General features: G+C 32.1%; 1 protein-coding gene and 1 non-coding gene across 2 annotated transcripts; both read right to left on the bottom strand.

Annotated features, from left to right (window-relative positions):
* Window positions 1-365: 365 nt before the first annotated feature.
* LOC110648684 (3-ketoacyl-CoA synthase 11) lies at window positions 366-2,437 on the bottom strand. Its single transcript, XM_021803007.2, has 2 exons — window positions 1,588-2,437; window positions 366-1,220 (listed from the first exon to the last, which is right to left on the bottom strand). Exons 1-2 carry the CDS (start codon window positions 2,365-2,367, stop codon window positions 438-440), a joined length of 1,563 nt encoding a protein of 520 aa, XP_021658699.2. The 5' UTR covers window positions 2,368-2,437; the 3' UTR covers window positions 366-437.
* Window positions 2,438-11,472: 9,035 nt separating this feature from the next.
* Window positions 11,473-11,579, bottom strand: LOC131174274 (small nucleolar RNA R71). Its single transcript, XR_009144522.1, has one exon. It is a non-coding gene; the product is annotated as a small nucleolar RNA R71 (small nucleolar RNA).
* Between the last annotated feature and the right edge of the window lie 5,948 nt (window positions 11,580-17,527).

Here is a 17,527-nt window from a genome sequence, read left to right as displayed (position 1 = left end):
TCCCCAATATATTGATACGATCAAATGTAGAGTATTTCTGTCAATCTGGTCAAAACTCAAAATATACCAATGCTATCCGGTTGGTTGGTACCTAGTTTCACGTATATGTATGTGTAATTAATATGTTTTTATCTTGAGTTTTTAATATATCGAGTTAGATAAAAAATTTTTAATAAAAAAATTTTTTATTTAATTTATTATAAATTTAAAATACAATATAAATAATATATAAGATTTATTTAATGAGTCGAGTCTATATAAATTTATCTAATAATGAAGTTATTTGTTAAAAAAAAGAGATTATTATTATTAATTTTGTTAGTATTACGACATGCGATATAAAAATTTTTAAAATAAAAAAAAAAAGAAAAAAAAAGGTAAATCTTTGATTATTAAGAGTCATTAAACACAGGAAGCACATAAAATAAAAGACGGGTCTAATAGATTATGGGTGTGACTTTAGGTAGGTGAGCAGGAAAATCATTAATTTCATCGATCCAAGGATTCTTCTCTTTGGCCGGATAGATAGTCCTTAAAGCATGCCACACAGCACTGTTGCACTTGAATCCTGAACCAAACCCTATTTGCCACACCCTATCACCCTTCTTGATCCTTCCCTTAGCCTCTGAGTAAGCCAATTCATACCACAATGAACTGCTAGAAGTGTTGCCAAACCTATAAAGAGTCATTCTTGAAGGCTCCATGTGCCATTCAGTGAGACCAAGATTTTTTTCTAGCTCATCTAAAACAGCTCTTCCTCCTGCATGGATGCAGAAGTGTTCAAATGCCAACTTGAAATCTGGAACATATGGTTTTATTTTTATTTTGAGAATCTTTTTCATAACTAAAGTTGCAAGAAATAGCAGTTGTTCGGAGTATGGAAGAACTAGTGGCCCGAGTGTGGTAATATTTGCCTTAAGGGCTTCTCCAGCAACCACCATGAGTTCTTTCGCCAGTGAGACACCAACCACTTGGTTCTCATCTTCTTGTTGCAGTACACAGTTGTAGCACTTATCATCAGCACCCTTGTGGGTCCGCACGATATGGATGAGCTGATACTTAGAATGCCGGCGATCAGATGATCGGTTGGACAGGAGAATGGCGGCTGCTCCTATACGGAATAGGCAGTTTGTGACAAGCATTGGCCGTTCGTTGCCCCTATACCAATTGCGAGTGATATTTTCTGTGCTTACCACCAAGGCGTAAGAGTTTGGGTGTCCCTACATAATCAATAATATGGTCATTTCTGCATTCAACTCAGTAATAAGCATACAATATATAATTAATAATACCATCAATTAATATTTTAATTAATTTTATGAAAAATCTAATTTATTATATATCTAAAACATGCAAAGATGAAGCTATATATTTATGTCCATGATGAACTAGTCTTGACAAGAAAATTTTAATTTTACAAATAAATATCTATCTCATAGCAATAAAAAATTACACTTTTATAAAAATAAAAGAATAAAATTACTGCTTGACTTTTGTACTATGAAAATTGCTTAATATAGTTAAATCATCTTTAATTTGAATTTTAATAAGAGAACAATTACGAAAAAAAACGTAAATATAACAAACCTGTAAAAGGTCTTTGGCGAGGTTTATAGAAATAAGTCCAGCACTACAACCCATACCACCAAGACTATAGCTCAAAATATTCCCTCTTAACTTGTAACGATTGACAATCATGGCTGAGAGAGAAGGCTGGGGATTGAACAAACTGCTATTCACTATGAGTATTCCTATATCTGTAGGGTTCACACCAGTTTTGGCCAAGAGCTCATCAACGGCTCCAAACATTACCATTTCTGTCTCCCTTCTTGACTCAGCCAAGGACTGGTCCTGAGGGATTTGCAACAAGCCGTTGGGTGCATATGCCGTCTGACCAATCCCAGATCTCTCCAGGATTTTCCTTAGAAAGGCTAAACTTTCCTCTGTGAACACTCCTGTCCTTGCAGATAGCTGCATGTAATGCTCTCTGGTGCACTTATGAGATGGTTCTGGCTTGTAACAAGCATAATCAACCAAGTAAACTTTTCTTGGCTTGCTCATGAAATATAGAGTGATGATAAAAAGTATAGAAGCTGAGCATACAACAACTGTTGCAAAATTGAACCACAGTTGCTTCCATAGCTCAGTGAGATCTTCAACGGTAAGCGTTGAAAGATGAGCCAAAATCATGCAGAGAAATGGTAAGGCCAAGAGGTACATGGCATTGGAAACCAAGTAGTGGTAACCAAGTTTCACATATTTGAGTTTGACTGATAAGAGGATGTTGGGCTGCTTGTTCTTTTTCTCAGAAAAAGCTTCAACTGATATTGGCTTGTTTTCTATGTTTTCCTTCTTATTTTCTTCCATATTTGTGGATAAAGGTTAAGAGAACCTCACTTCACAACAATATTCAGTGTTTTAGCTGTGAAACGTCGAAAGATGTTGGTGCCTTATATACTTGTTGATGCATGTCCTTTTTTTTCCCTTAAATTTAATGACTCCAAAAATTTAAAATTTATTGTTTGTGCTATTTTTTTATGTAAAAAAAACAATATTTGTGTTAATTTCAAGGGTTGATATTAATTGTAGCAAATTAATTAGATTTTTATGATTCGAGATATTATTAAATATTTTTTATGTATTTCTTTTATAATCATCTATTCTCCATATTAAATAAACTTTTTGTTTACACTAATTAAAGTTTATAAACACCTAACTAATAAAAAATCATATATACATTTTGTTATATCATACCTACCATGATTTTAATTAAAATTACAATTGATTATTAATTGGGTATAAAAAAATTACTCTCACATTAAAAGGAAGGCCTGCATTTTTATGAGAAATAATACATTGCTTTCATGTGCAATAAAAGTATGCTATAATTTTCTGAATTATAATTCCATCCTTTACAATTCTTTTGTATATATAATTTTTTTCTTTGCATCACTTTCATATAAATTATTAAAATAAATTAGCAGACAGATCCATTTTATTTTTACAAGTAACATAAAATGTGACAGATATATGTATCACTTTTTCGGTTTTTTTTTAAAATTTTTTATAAGCAGTAAAATTTTATTTAATATTTAAAATCTAGAAAAAAAAAAATTAACATGCTCTGCCTAACTAAATTTTGCCAACAAACCAACTCAAATGCACTCAACCTAAGCTAAGTGAAGTTACGTACCTTAGCATGATAAGTAGGACTAGCCGATTAACATGTATGTTGCGGTGATTATCGTGCCTGGCCCAGGAAAAGGATTGAGTTTCATGATAGGCTTGAGAACGAGAACTAGCGTGGTGGTAGCCAGAGTAATTAAAAATGGCTTTATTTAATTATTTATATTAAATTTGGTGAGCAAGAAGTAATAATAAAGTTTCGTTTATCTTATGAAACGTAATTTATATATAAAACATGTTTTTTTATGAAATTTATTTTTTTAAAAAATATAAAAATATTTTTTTATTGCAACTTTAAATGAATTGTAAAGTTTCATATAATCTTAAAGTAATGTTGGTTTTGCAAATTAAATGGTTATAGTTGGTATGAGAGTAGTTTCAATATAAACAAGAGTATTTAATAATTTCTCAATTCAAATAGAATAAGTTACGTGATATAAAAGAAGAATCCCTCATACTATATGAATCACACCGTATGAATCCACCAATGAACTAAACATGGAAAAGTGATAGCAAAGTACTGACGATATTACGAAATAAATGTAGTTGGTTTGGAGATAAAGAAAGCAAATTGCAAAATATTCAAAGAAAAAAAAAACAGAAAGAAAGAAAGAAAGAAAGAAAAATGATGATCAGATTGATGGTAAAGGGACATGCAACCACCCCACCCAATTATTATAGTGTTAAAAGCCCCCCACTATCAATCTCGTCTTGAAAATAATTGCCAGACAGCTATGACCTATGAAACGATAACTCTTAATCTTAGCCTTCTTGAATCCCAAATTAATTAAAATTCATTATCTATTAATATTTAAAATTTATAGATTTTTTAAATAGCCACGGTCTTATTTTCCTTCCTTGTGAATGCTAAATGTCAGTGGCTATATTTATGATTCTTCCATTTTCATACGTATCAACTACATTTGTGTACAACTTTAATAAGTTAAACGGCAGCCCTGGTTGCAAGTCCGTTCTAATTTATTAGGGTATAAAATTGGATTGGTCTTTTTTAAAGTCCTCCCACGATTTTGATTCTAATTTTAATTTAACTAACTGTAGTACTGTATTGGCTTATTTTTTTTGCACGATTTCTTGACCATAGAATTGAACTAATGATTTGATACTAAATTTAAATATCAAGTACCTATATATTATAATTAATATAAAAAAATTAAAACAGTCTTTTAATTATTTAAAATTTCTATGTATTGTATTGAAATTTTAAATAAGTATAAAGTTAGCAGGTGGATTTGCACATCGATTGTCTTTTTTGTAACAATATGTTCAATTAATAATATGTCTTTTTGGTTTTGATGGGATTAATGGTAATCTTTCAGATATTATTAGTAAGTAACATTTAATCCCATTTACAAGATTATGGTATCATTGTTTCGGACCAACTGAGGAAGGTCCTTTGACAAGACTGCATAACTAAACGAATTCCGCTATTTGTTGGATGATTAGCTCAAGTCCATTTTATGATGAATAAAATTAAATAGAAACGAAGTGATCTAAAATTAAAGACTGCCAATGAGATTAGTTTTAATTTAATAATATATTTTTAATTAAAAAAAATCTAATTTTAATGCAGATGCAGGACAAAAGCTTTCAAGCCCATCCCAAGTTATAAAAGAAGAGAGAGGCCATCGGGCCATATATCCTCTCTAGGCCACAACCTACAAAAAGTGACCCTCTTCTTGTCTCGTTTCAATTTCAGGCAGGTGTTAATTGGCACGACTCAAGGACACTGTTTATCTTGGCCAAGAAAAAAGGACAGTGTTTATGAGGAATGGCCAGTCCAGGACATGCTGGACGAAAGGAATGGGCTGGGGCTCTCCCAGCTAGCTCAGGCAATACGCCATGAAAAATGAATTTCAATTGAATTTTTTAAATATATATATATATATATATATATATATATATATATATATATATATATATATATATATCCATTGTCTTTCCAGATTGAGTATCCCAACACATTAATGAGCCTCTCTTCTTAGTTCAATTTCCAAAGATAATCACAAAATGTGGTCCTCTGCATGTTCAATGTAATTCATTAGTCTAGAAGCGAACCTGAAAACTCAGTTACTGCCTTGGCTAATTTAGTTGCTCCTTTGATGGATTGTAGGGAAGCTGTGGAAGCTAGATAGATAGTAGTGGGAAATTTGATTTTACAAAATATAAGGATATTTTAATTGGGTTTAAAAAATAGAGACAAAATATTTAATTTTGATATTTTATGAGGACCTGATAGTAATTTAACTTTTTTTAATTTCAACCTGAATTAGTTTATTATTATTATTATTTTTAATAAGAAATGAAAATGAATTAAGTTCTCATTAAATATTGTAGCAGAAACAAATCTGTAGAAGAAAGTTAACTGTCTTCAGGACTTGGATTGAAAACCCAAGGGCAAAGCCCAACTAGTTCTATCTGAGAGCTGGACCTTTAGCCCAACAACTACTAATTGTGGAATAACCATCAGGGAAGGATATCCTTTTATCATCTCTCTCCCATTAATGTTTTCATTCTCTTTATCTTTAAAAAAAAATGCAAAGATTTTAATTTTTTATTTTCACTCTGTTAAAAAAATATAGGAAAATTATTCATTCTCTCAATTTGTTAATTAACAGAATTAATTCCATTCAATGTGGTACTATTTTATTTTATTTTGAATAATAATTCACTAAATGAATTGATTTTTCTTTTTGTTATGTTCAGCAATAAATATAATAATATTTTAATTTGTCATATATATATAAAATACTATGCAAGATCAAGTATTAAGGGGCCGAAAATTAGACAATGGTACTTTTATCAAATAATAAAATTATTATAATTAATGAAAGTTATAAATTGTGCTTTTATCAAGCAATGATTAATATTTATTTTTTTCTAATAAATTATATATCTTATTAATTTTATAAAATAAAAAATTTAATAAAAAAAAATTTATAAATTATAATCAATAGTTATTGCAATATTTTTGAGCTGTTGGTTAGAGATCAATTTTTAGAGAATTTGATTTAGGATTTAATTGTTAAAGAATGCTTAAAGTATCGTTGAAAAATTAAAGTAAATTTTAAGAGTGCATGGAGATTTTTTAAATTAATTAAAGTTTTAAAATTATTTATAATTATTATAATAAATAGTAATTAAAAATTTTAACTCTATAAAAATAAAGTAAATAGAAACAAATTTTTATACCACAAAAATTTAAATTTTTTGACTCAAATATTTAATTTATTTTTATAATTGATAATAAAACTAATTTTAAATATTAAATTTGATTATTCCTAAATTTGAAAAAAACAAATAAATTTGTAAAATTAGCCACTAAAATAAATTTTTTTAGTAATTTAAAAAATATAAAAATATTAAAACTTTATATCTAATTATTCAAAATAAAAAAGGTAATTTAAAAAAGATGGGGGAGGCGCAGGGCCCCATAAGCTTAACGTCCGCCGCCCTCCTACCAAACCTAAATATAAATGACTAATCAATATAGAGCGTTAAAATAATCCAAAATTGCATGTATTCATCGAGGAGGATAAATGCCCTTGGATACACAATCTCTTTTGAATCCATTAATCAAGGATACACTCCACGTCGTAACTTATTTCACAATTCACTACTTGCCCTAGCTCTATGTGTCTCGACCTGGTGAAGGTTACATCTATATGCAGAGACATTAAATTAAACTTGTATTTGTTAGAGATAATGTATAAATATTGTATTTATCTTGCATAATTATCTGATGTGTAATTCAGTAGTTGTAATTGTACCAAACTCTCTTATTGTAGAGAGTTATCCCTCTCTGAATCAACCTGTATTTATATTAGTCATATAACAGTCCAATCTCAGATTAGTTTTACCATATTATGGATATCTTGCAAATTGTCTCTTCCAGCAATGATAATTCTTCTTTTAGCAATGCTAATTCTTCTTCTTTCACCCAACTTTCTGATCCAAATATTACTCACTTTTTATCTGTCAAACTCAATTCTACTGAGTATCTACTTTGAAAAGCCCAGATTCTACCTCTTCTCAATGGCTACGGTCTTGCTCATCACATTGATGCACAAGCCAACCCACCATCCGCTACCTTCGAAAATAATGATCCAAACCCAGCAATATGATCAACTTGTTTTAAGTTGGCTATTCTCTTCAATTTCTGAAAATTTACTTCCTCAAATCGTTGGTTCCCCAACAGCTAAAGCGGCTTGGATTAAACTATCCACTAATATGTGTCCGTAAGTGCACGAAATTGTATAAGTAGTACAGTGAAGAGTAAAGTATCGTTCCCATGAAAATTATTTTTAATTATTAAAATCTATATTAATTTTACTAATATCTAGACTATTAAATTGGATTAAACTCAAGAAATTAAAATTAAGTTAAAAATCAAAATTAACTAAAATTAAAAATTAACTAATGAAAGCAATGAAAAATTTGGGTTTAAATTCAAATAAAAGTGGCTAAAGATATTGATTTCACTTCACCCAACAATTAGTCTCAATCAATTTTGTTTAATAATTAATTTTAACTATTCTTGCAAGGGTAAATAATAAAAAACATTTAATAATCCCTTCTGGCCATCATCAAACCTTCTAATTAAAGAATTAAGCCCTATTTCCCAATAGAAAATTACTCAATTAATTAGAGTATTAAGAGAAAGATATTTCAACGAAACCCCATAGACCCAATCTTAGTTTCCATTCTTAATTGAAAATCTATGATAGTTGTTATCAAATCAAACTTATAATCATGTTTTCCAACCTTAGATTATAAATCTAACATTATTCAAGTATTTGGCCAAGATACTCAAAAGCATTAAACTATAAAATATTAACTATTAGCAAAGTGCAAAAAATTATATCAAAATCTAGAGATTAAATTAAGTTAAGCTACATTAAATCTCTAACTAAAAAATCTAGCCACTCATAATGTCAAAAACTATAATAAAATTCAGACAATCAAAACTCAATATCATTTAACAAAAATAGGTTTCTCCCAAAGAAAAGAAATTAAAAGGGAAGAAAATAAAAACTCTCTAGGATGGAGATTGATGTCTTCCTCCTTCAAGCTTCCAAAATCTCCCTTTCAAAATCCTTGCTCCAACAGAAATTGTGAGTTTTTGAGTGTTTGGGAGAGGAAAAAAACATCTCCTTCTCTTCCAATTCAGAAAATCTCTAACTAACTCTACTTTTGACTCTTCACCTTCACTTGGTGAGGTGTCACAATTCTATTGGGTAAGAAAATGCCCTTAAATACCATCTCTTGGCCAGCCATAGGTGTAGGAAGCATTCTCATGGCTGGTTATGTGCCCTACACTCATCCCACAAGAGGTCATCCTTGTTTCTTCAATCCCATAACTTAACATGTGAATCTTATGGCTGAGAGTAAGATTTTTTGCCCAATTTTAGACTTCTCTTCAATTTTTACCAATCTTCATAATTTTTCCTAAAAATAAAAAATATCAATTAAAAAGAAAGAAATTAACTTTTAGCTAAATAAAATTATAAAAATGCAATTAAAATTAATTAAAAGACTAAATATTTATATGAATTAATACAATTAACTTTATAGAAATACTATATATCATCCATTATTTTTGCATCTGGATCGCAGATACAGGTAATGCAACTCCACAAACAATTGAAGCACTTATCTATGGGTTCTAATGGTGTTGAAATGTATATGCTCAAGGCAAAACAAATATTTGATCAACTGATTGCACTTAATTCTCCTGTAGAAGAAGATGTAATAAGTGCATAATTTATTAATTTTACTCCCATCACATTTAGTATTTTTAGTGTATTTTTATGTTTAATTCAGTTGATTAAAATATATTTATCATCTAAGCATATTTTTAGATAGTTGTGGAATAATTGTGTTAAATGGAGAAATTTTCAGCATTTGACTTTTGCTGTATTTTTTAGGTGTTTCTAAAGTTGTGGGTCTCCAAATTGAGTGCTGTTTAATCCACTGAAAATATAAGATAGAGCACTTCAAAAGCCCAAATCAGTCTCCAAGGTTGACAAAATAAGCTATGGATCTATTGCAAAAGTCCAGACTTAATGTGTCATGACCAGTTTCAGTATTTATTTTGTATCTAGAGTTTTAGACGTCCAAATAAAGCAAACCCAAGCCCAATTGAACCTTAAGAGCCACCTCTACAACTTGTATGAAGGGCTAGACGTGAGATAAGGCCTTTTTAATTATCAAAAATGGCAATGAAGTCATCACTATGGGTTGGACTGTCTGTCTAAACTAGTCCCGATTTTTGGGCCATAACTTGGGCTGTAGACCTCGGATTTGGGCGAATAAGTACCCGTTGGAAAGTTAAGAAATAGGGCTACAACTTTCCTGAAGAGGGCAGAGGCAGATTCGAAAAGAAAGTTGCTAAAAATCAGCATTGATTCCAAAGACGTGAATGCAGACTGAAAATCTGTCTTTTTGAATTTCAAAACTTTTCTTAGTTTAGTTCCTATCTTTGGGATTAGGTTTTTGACTATAAATACGTCTTTGGGCAGCAGCTAAAAGCATCCCAATTCAGACCTTCATTCTCCATTCTCTTTAGATTTCTTCTTTATTTTTCCTTTATTTTTCTGTAAGCCATGAACATGAGTGGCTAAGTTTTTTATTCAGTTCAAGGGATTCAAGTTCTTATGTGTGATTTGTAAGATCAGGTTTTTAATTTAATTTATGTCTTTTTGAATATCTATTGTTTTTTGATTTAATTATTTTTGATCTGTTGAATGATTTGCTAAAAAGGCCTATTAGTTAATTGTTTGATTTGATCAATTGCTAGTTCATCTTCATAATCTGTAATTGTTGTGTAAGATTGAACATGAGTAGCAATTAGGTTTTATTGATTATGATCTAAGTTTTTAGAAATAATAGGGTGGATTAAATGATTTATGCTTCATAAATTGTTGTTCAGCTTAACTACTTCCTTTTCTTAAAGCAGTTATTAATTTAATGAGGATTGCTTAATACCAACTCAGTTAACAATTAGAGTCAATAATAGTGCTGGGCTCGAATTGATGAGTATAGGAAAGTCAGGAGTTTACCTTGCTGTTTGGTAAATCTACGTTAAGTATTCTATAAGATATAACTGTATTTCTTTTGTTTATGATCAAATCAATGAATTGGAATGCGAATTACCTTAGACTGAAGTTTGTTTAAATTGAGATTTTCATATTTAGTTTTTGAATTTCTGATTTCTTCTGATTTTGTGTTATAAATGCGCCCCCCCCCCCCCCCAAATATTTGTTTCTTTCGTTTTTCATTACACACAAGTGCACGAATTTAATAATTCAATCTCTAGGGTTCGACCTGGATTTACTACTTGCTGCAGAAAATATTTCATTATTGGTAATTTCAGTTAATTTAATATCTGGTGGATTCGATACCCATCAAGAATTTTGGCACCGTTGCCGGGGACTGAAATTTATTGGAATTAGTATTTTTTGGTGTTAGGATATTTTGTTATTAATTCTGTTTGTGAAGTGTTGCTATTTTCAGGTTTTAAAAAAAAAAATTACGGTGTTACTGTTCATTAAGAATTTTGGTTAAATTTGGAGGGCGGCCCATGCCTATTTTGAAGGAAATGATGCTCTGATCAAAACTAATCAATCCATAGGATTCTTTGGCCCCACCCTCTTGAGGCCAAATTCTATTGTTTTCTAGGGTTTTGAAGTATTTTTCTGTTTTTACTTTGATTTCTTTTTGTTTATGACAAGAATTTCTCAATCTGGTTAGTTGATCTTTGATCCAGAAGTAGAAAAAACAGCTAAATGTTTGAGAAAATTGGCTAAGCAAGCTAGGCAAATTCCGAGTATATCTGAAGGAGTCCAATCTCCAAAGGAGTTAAGTTCGGATTCGGAGTCAGAGTCAAATTCCGAAAACGAAACCATGGCTACTAGAACCTTGAAAGAGTTGGCTACTCCTGATCTAAACCAACAGCCTTTGTGTATCCAATACCCTGCTTTAAATGTTGCTTTTGAGTTGAAATCTGGACTAATCCATTTATTGCCTAAGTTTCATGGTCTTGCAGGTGAGGATCCTCATAAGCATCTAAAAGAATTTCATGTTGTGTGTTCTAGCATGAAACCTCAAGGAGTTTCAGAGGATCAAATCAAGCTTCGAGCTTTCCCTTTCTCACTGGAGGGCACAGCTAAGGATTGGTTGTATTACCTTCCTTTTGGATCTGTCAACTCATGGAATGGAATGAAACAGATATTTCTGGAGAAGTATTTTCCTGCTTCCCATGCTGCCAACATAAGAAAAGAAATTTGTGGCATCTGGTAGTACAATGGAGAGAGTTTGTATGAGTATTGAGAGAGATTTAAGAAGCTGTGTGCAAGTTGTCCCCATCATCAAATAAGTAAGCAGCTATTGATTTAATATTTCTATGATGGACTTCTACTAATCGACCGTAATATGATAGATGCTGCTAGTGGAGGAGCGTTGGTTGACAAGACACCCGAAGAGGCAAGGAGGCTGATTGCTAACATAGCAGCAAATTCTCAGTAGTTTGGAATGAGAATGGATCACACACCTATGAAGGTTAATAAGGTAAGTACATCTAACCTTGAGAAACAAATTTTTGAATTTAACTTCTTTAGTGAGGCAGTTGGCTGTAGGGAACATGCAAACTATTAAGGTATATGGAATTTGTTCGGGTTTGGGTCATGCTACTGACATGTGTCCTGCGTTACAAGAGGATGAATCAATGCAACATGCTAATGCAGTAAGACATTATGGACAGCCACAACGCAGGTATGATCCCTATTCTAATACTTATAATCCAGGATGGCGAGATCATCCCAATTTGAGTTATGGGAATCAACCGGTGCAAAACTGATACCAGCAGCAAAGACCACAAGTGAATCAACCACAACCGCCTCCACCTCCGCCTCCCTCAAATCAAGGTATGTCACTTGATGAAATTGTTAAGGCGTTGGCTAACAATACACAACAGTTTCAACAAGAGACCAGAAATAGCATTCAAAACATAGAGAGGTAAATTGGTCAGTTAGCCTCATCTGTGAGTAAGCTGGAAGCTCAAGGTTCTGGAAAGCTCCCATCACAAACAGCCATGAATCCTAGAGAAAATGCAAGTGTGATATTGTTGCGGAGTGGGAAAGAAGTTGATAATCAGACTCCACATGAGCCAATAAAAAAGAAGAAGCAAGGAGCAAAAGAGTCTGAAGTTCCTAAAGTTCCTGAAGTTGAGGTAAATACTAAACCTAACTTGAATAAGGTTAATAATTCTATTCTTCCTCCATTCCCCTGCAGGTTAGCCAAGACGAAGAAAGAAGAACAAGAGAAAGAAATTTTGGAGACTTTCAGGAAGGTAGAGGTGAATATACCTTTACTTGATGCGATCAAACAAATCCCCAGGTATGCTAAATTCTTTAAGGAATTATGCACTACAAAGCATAAGTTAAGGAATAATGAGAAGATCAGTGTGGGGGAAAATGTGTCAGCACTAATTCAGCGAAAATTACCCCCTAAGTGTAAGGATCCATGTTTGTTTTCTATTCCCTGCAGAGTAGGTGATTCTAAATTCGAAAATGCAATGGCAGATTTAGGAGCATCTATTAATCTAATGTCAAATTCAGTTTTTCAAACTTTAAATTTGGGTCCTTTGAAAGAAACCAGTGTCATTATTCTGTTAGCTGATCGTTCTAATGCTTACCCATTGGGAGTAGTTGAGGATTTTTTGGTGCAGGTTGGAGGATTGATTTTTCCTGCAGATTTTTACATTTTGGATATGGAGGATGATAGTGCTCTCTCATCAAATTTAGCTTTGATTTTGTTTGAAAGACCTTTTCTAAAAACTGCCAAGACAAAAATTGATGTCAATGAGGGTACCTTAACTATGGAGTTTGATGGAGAGACTGTCAAATTTAATATCTTTGATGCTATGAAGTATCCTGTTGATAATCATTTTGTCTTTTCTATTAATGTTATTGATACATTTGTGCAGGATATTTTTGAGTTAAGCATGGAGGATGAGTTAGAAAGGAAATCACATTTGCATGAATTAGAGGAAATTCGCCTTAAGGCTTATGAGAATTCTAGGATCTATAAAGAAAAAACAAAGGCATTTCATGACAAAATAATGAAGTAGTTTGTGATTGGGCAAAAAGTTTTATTGTATAATTTCATATTGAAACTAATGCCTAGTAAGTTGCGTTCTTATTGGATTAGACCCTTTTTTGTTACTAATGTATTTCCTTATGGTGTAGTTGAAATTCAAAGTTTAAGAACTAATAAGGTGTTCAAGGTCAGCGGTCATAGACTCAAGCCATTTTATGAGGGGTTTCAGGAGCATTCAGTGGATTAAGGAGCTTTGCCATGTCGAGCTAACGACGTTAAACAAAAGCGCTTCTTGGGAGGCAACCCATGGGCGGCTTGTTAGCCATAATCAGATTTGTTTTCTTTCCTTTATCTTATTTTATTTTCTAACATTTTTTTTCCTTTTCTTTTGCATTTGGGCTTTACATTGGGGACAATGTAAGTTTTAAGTGTGGGGGAGGAAAAATTAGTTACTGCAATCTTTTTGAAAAAAAAATAAATAAAAAATTAAAAAATTAAAATTAAAATTAAAATAAAATTTGTTCTCATAAGCTTGATTCATGATTCTTTATTAAATCTCGGAGTGACGTGCTTTGTCCTTGAAATGACTTTTCTATTTTAGATTGAATTTTTGAAATTTTAGGCAAGGTAATAGTAACTTTAATGATGGATTTTCCCTCTTCTTCATACCATAGAGCAATTTTTTCCTATATAAATCATTTAGGCTTGATTTAATGGTGAAAAGATTAGTATGTGTGCTTTAAACTAGTGTCATGCATATTTCAGAACTTTATTTAATCTATCAGGGCACTTTATAATATGTAGATGCATAAATTGGGGGAAATAAAAGGTTGAACTTGAAAATTACTCCGCTATTTTAGTTAAGCAAACTAACCAGGGGTCTTCATGAACCCTATGTCGATTCTCAGGCCAAAAACTAGCTAAGATATGAGTAAGGTACTTTTTCTGAAGGTGACGGTTGAAATAAAAAAAATATAATAACTGTGACAAGAGAGAAGGACCAATTTCAAATTAAAAAAAAAAGGGCATTTCTATCTCCCCTAAGATTTGCAAAGAGCTATAATTATTGTGCCTTGATAAAATAGCCTTGTGTTTTGGTGTGTATTTACTTAAAATTTTATGGAACTTTAATTGTGTGAGCTTAATTGATTTCAAGCCTTTTGTTTTGTGTTGAAAAATTGTTGATATGGTGTTGATGGAATTTGTTGTGATGGTTATTACCTTACTTGCCTCTTCTTTCAAATTTTTAATCTTTTGTTAGAGAATGTTGTGATAGGGTGAAGTTAAGGAACTTCTAAGTGGAGTTGATTGAGAGTTTAAGTCATGCTTAACGATAATCATGGAATAAGTGTGGGAAAATTTAATAAGTGCATAATTTATTAATTTTACTCCCATCACATTTAGTGTTTTTAGTGTGTTTTTATGTTTAATTCAGTTGGTTAAAATATATTTATCATCTAAGCATAATTTTAGATAGTTGTGGAATAATTGTGTTAAATGGAGAAATTTTCAGCATTTGATCTTTACTGTATTTTTAGGTATTTCTAAAGTTGTGGGTCTCTAAATTGAGTGTTGTTTAATCTATTGAAAAGCTAAGATAGAGCACTTCAAATGATAAAGAGGGACCAAAGCCCAAATCAGTCTCAAAGGTTGACAAAATGAGCTATGGATCTATTGCAAAAGGCCAGACTTGATGTGTCATGACTAGTTTCAGTATTTATTTTGTATCTGGAGTTTCAGACGTCCAAATGAAGCAAGCCTAAGCCCAATTGAACCTTAAGAGCCACCTCTACAACTTCTATGAAGGGCTGGATGTGAGATGAGGCCTTTTTAATTGTCAAAAATGGCAATGAAGTCGTCACTATGAGCTGGACTGTCTATCTGAACCAGTCCAGATTTTTGAGCCATAACTTGGGCTGTAGACCTCGGATTTAGGCGAATAAGTACCCGTTGGAAAGCTAAGAAATAGGGCTATAACTTTCCTGAAGAGGGCAGAGGCAGATTCAGAAAGAAAGTTGCTGAAAATCAGCCTTGATTCAAGAGACGTGAATGCAAGCTGAAAATCTGTCTTTTTGAATTTCAAAACTTTTCCTAGTTTGGTTCCTATCTTTGAGATTAGGTTTTTTCCTATAAATACGTCTTTGGGCAGCAGCTAAAAGCATCTAAATTCAGACCTTCATTCTCCATAGAAGACCTTTGTTCTCCATTCTCTTTAGATTTCTTCTTTATTTTTCCTTTATTTTTCTGTAGGCCATGAACATGAGTGGCTAAGTTTTTAATTCAGTTCAAGGGATTCAAGTTCTTATGTGTGATTTGTGAGACCAGGTTTTTAATTTAATTTATGTCTTTTTGAATATCTATTATTTTTTTATTTAATTATTTTTAATCTGTTGAATGATTTGCTAAAAAGGCCTATTAGTTAATTGTTTGATTTGATCAATTGCTAGTTCATCTTCATAGTCCGTAATTATTGTGTAAGATTGAACATGAGTAATAATTAGGTTTTATTGATTATGATCCAAGTTTTCGGAAACAATAGGGTGGATTAAATGATGTATGCTTCACAAATTGTTGTTCAGCTTAACTACTTCCTTTTCTTAAAGCAGTTATTAATTTGATGAGGATTGCTTAATACCAACTCAGTTAACAATTAGAGTCAATAAGAGTGTTGGGCTCAAATTGATGAGTATAGGGAAGTCAGGAGTTTACCTCGCCGTTTGGTAAATCTAAGTTAAGTATTCTATAAGATATAATTGTATTTCTTTTGTCTATGATCAAATCAATGCATTGGAATGCGAATTACCTTGGATTGAAGTTTGTTTAAATTGAGAATTTTCATATTTAGTTTTTGAATTTCTGATTTCTTCTGATTTTGTGTTACAAACCCTCCCCTCCCCTCCCCCCCCTCCCCAATCTTTGTTTCTTTTGTTTTCCATTACACATAAGTGCACGAAATTTAATAATTCAGTCTCTAGGATTCGACCTGAATTTACCACTTGCTGCAGAAAATATTTAATTACTGGTAATTTCAGTTAATTTAATTTCTGGTGGATTCGATACCCATCAAGAAGCATTAGTTAGTGATATTATGGAAGGCCTACTAATGAATACAGGCCATTTACTCGTGCTATAGAGGCATGTAATTTGCCTATAAGATATGATGATCTGTTTTCTCTCTTGCTCAACGAAGAAAGTCAGTTAAGATGGAAAAACTTCACATTGATCATTATGTATCTCCTACCGCTCAATTTACTAGCTGGAACACCTTAAGTTACGGCTGAGGATCTGGACGTGGTTAAGGATGACGATCCCCTTCTTATAACAGTTCTCCTTCACTGGTTATCTGTCACAATTGTGGTGGTCAAGGACACATTCAACGTCAATGCCCATCTCCCAAGACAAGTTCACCAACCAATGCTCAACCACACCATCCTACATCTAACTTTGTTGCTCCTACAACTAGTTCGATGCAACAATGGACAATTGATTCTGGTGTAATTTCCATTTACCGCTTAGCCTGGTAACATCACACAACTAAACACATATCAAAGCACTGATGAAATCGCTTTTGGCATTGGTAAAACCCTTTCGATCTCCCATGTTGGCAAGTCTTTTTTCTTTCTTAATCATCATCATGTTACATTAGATAATGTATTTTGCTCTCCTTTTATACAGCGAAATTTACTTTCAGTTAATGCCTTTACTCATCAAAATAATGTATCTATTGAGTTCTTTCCTGATTGTTTCATTGTTAAGGATATCCCTATGAAACAGGTGGTGTTCCAAGGCCCGAGTGATGGTGGCCTATATCACATGCCCCTCCAGTTGCAATGTCCCCAAGCACACCTTGCTAAGTTCAAAACCTAGCATGCTCGTCTAGGTCATGCAAATGATCGCTAAGTCCACCATATTTTGTCTTCTTTTAATTTGTCTTCTAGTGTCACTAATTTGGTGACATCTCCTTGTCATGCTTGCAGTGTTAGCAAGTGTCACAAATTACTGCTAAAGTGTCTAATCTTTTAGAATTAATTTGTTCGAATTCCTATCCCCCATGTCGACGGCTATACCTATTATGTTTTATTTTATGATCATTTTAGTAAATATTCATGGATTTATTTTCTCAAAAAGAAATCTGATGTGCTGAATATGTTTATTAAATTTCGTCACTTGCTTGAGCAATACTTTAGTTTGCCAATTAAAAATTTCCAAGTTGATTTGGGGAGGG

This window comes from Hevea brasiliensis, chromosome 15, assembly GCF_030052815.1.
Source record: "Hevea brasiliensis isolate MT/VB/25A 57/8 chromosome 15, ASM3005281v1, whole genome shotgun sequence".
Taxonomy (NCBI): Eukaryota; Viridiplantae; Streptophyta; class Magnoliopsida; order Malpighiales; family Euphorbiaceae; genus Hevea; species Hevea brasiliensis.
The sequence above is the reverse complement of the archived record's forward strand: the minus strand, read 5'-3'. Positions and strand labels throughout refer to the sequence as shown.

Bases quoted from the DNA above. Each gene is read 5' to 3' on its own strand.
- LOC110648684 (XM_021803007.2), bottom strand. From the start codon at position 2,367: ATGGAAGAAAATAAGAAGGAAAACATAGAAAACAAGCCAATATCAGTT. The intron at 1,221-1,587 runs GTTTGTTATATT...TTGATTATGTAG, and splicing joins TCGCCAAAGACCTTTTACAG to GGACACCCAAACTCTTACGC.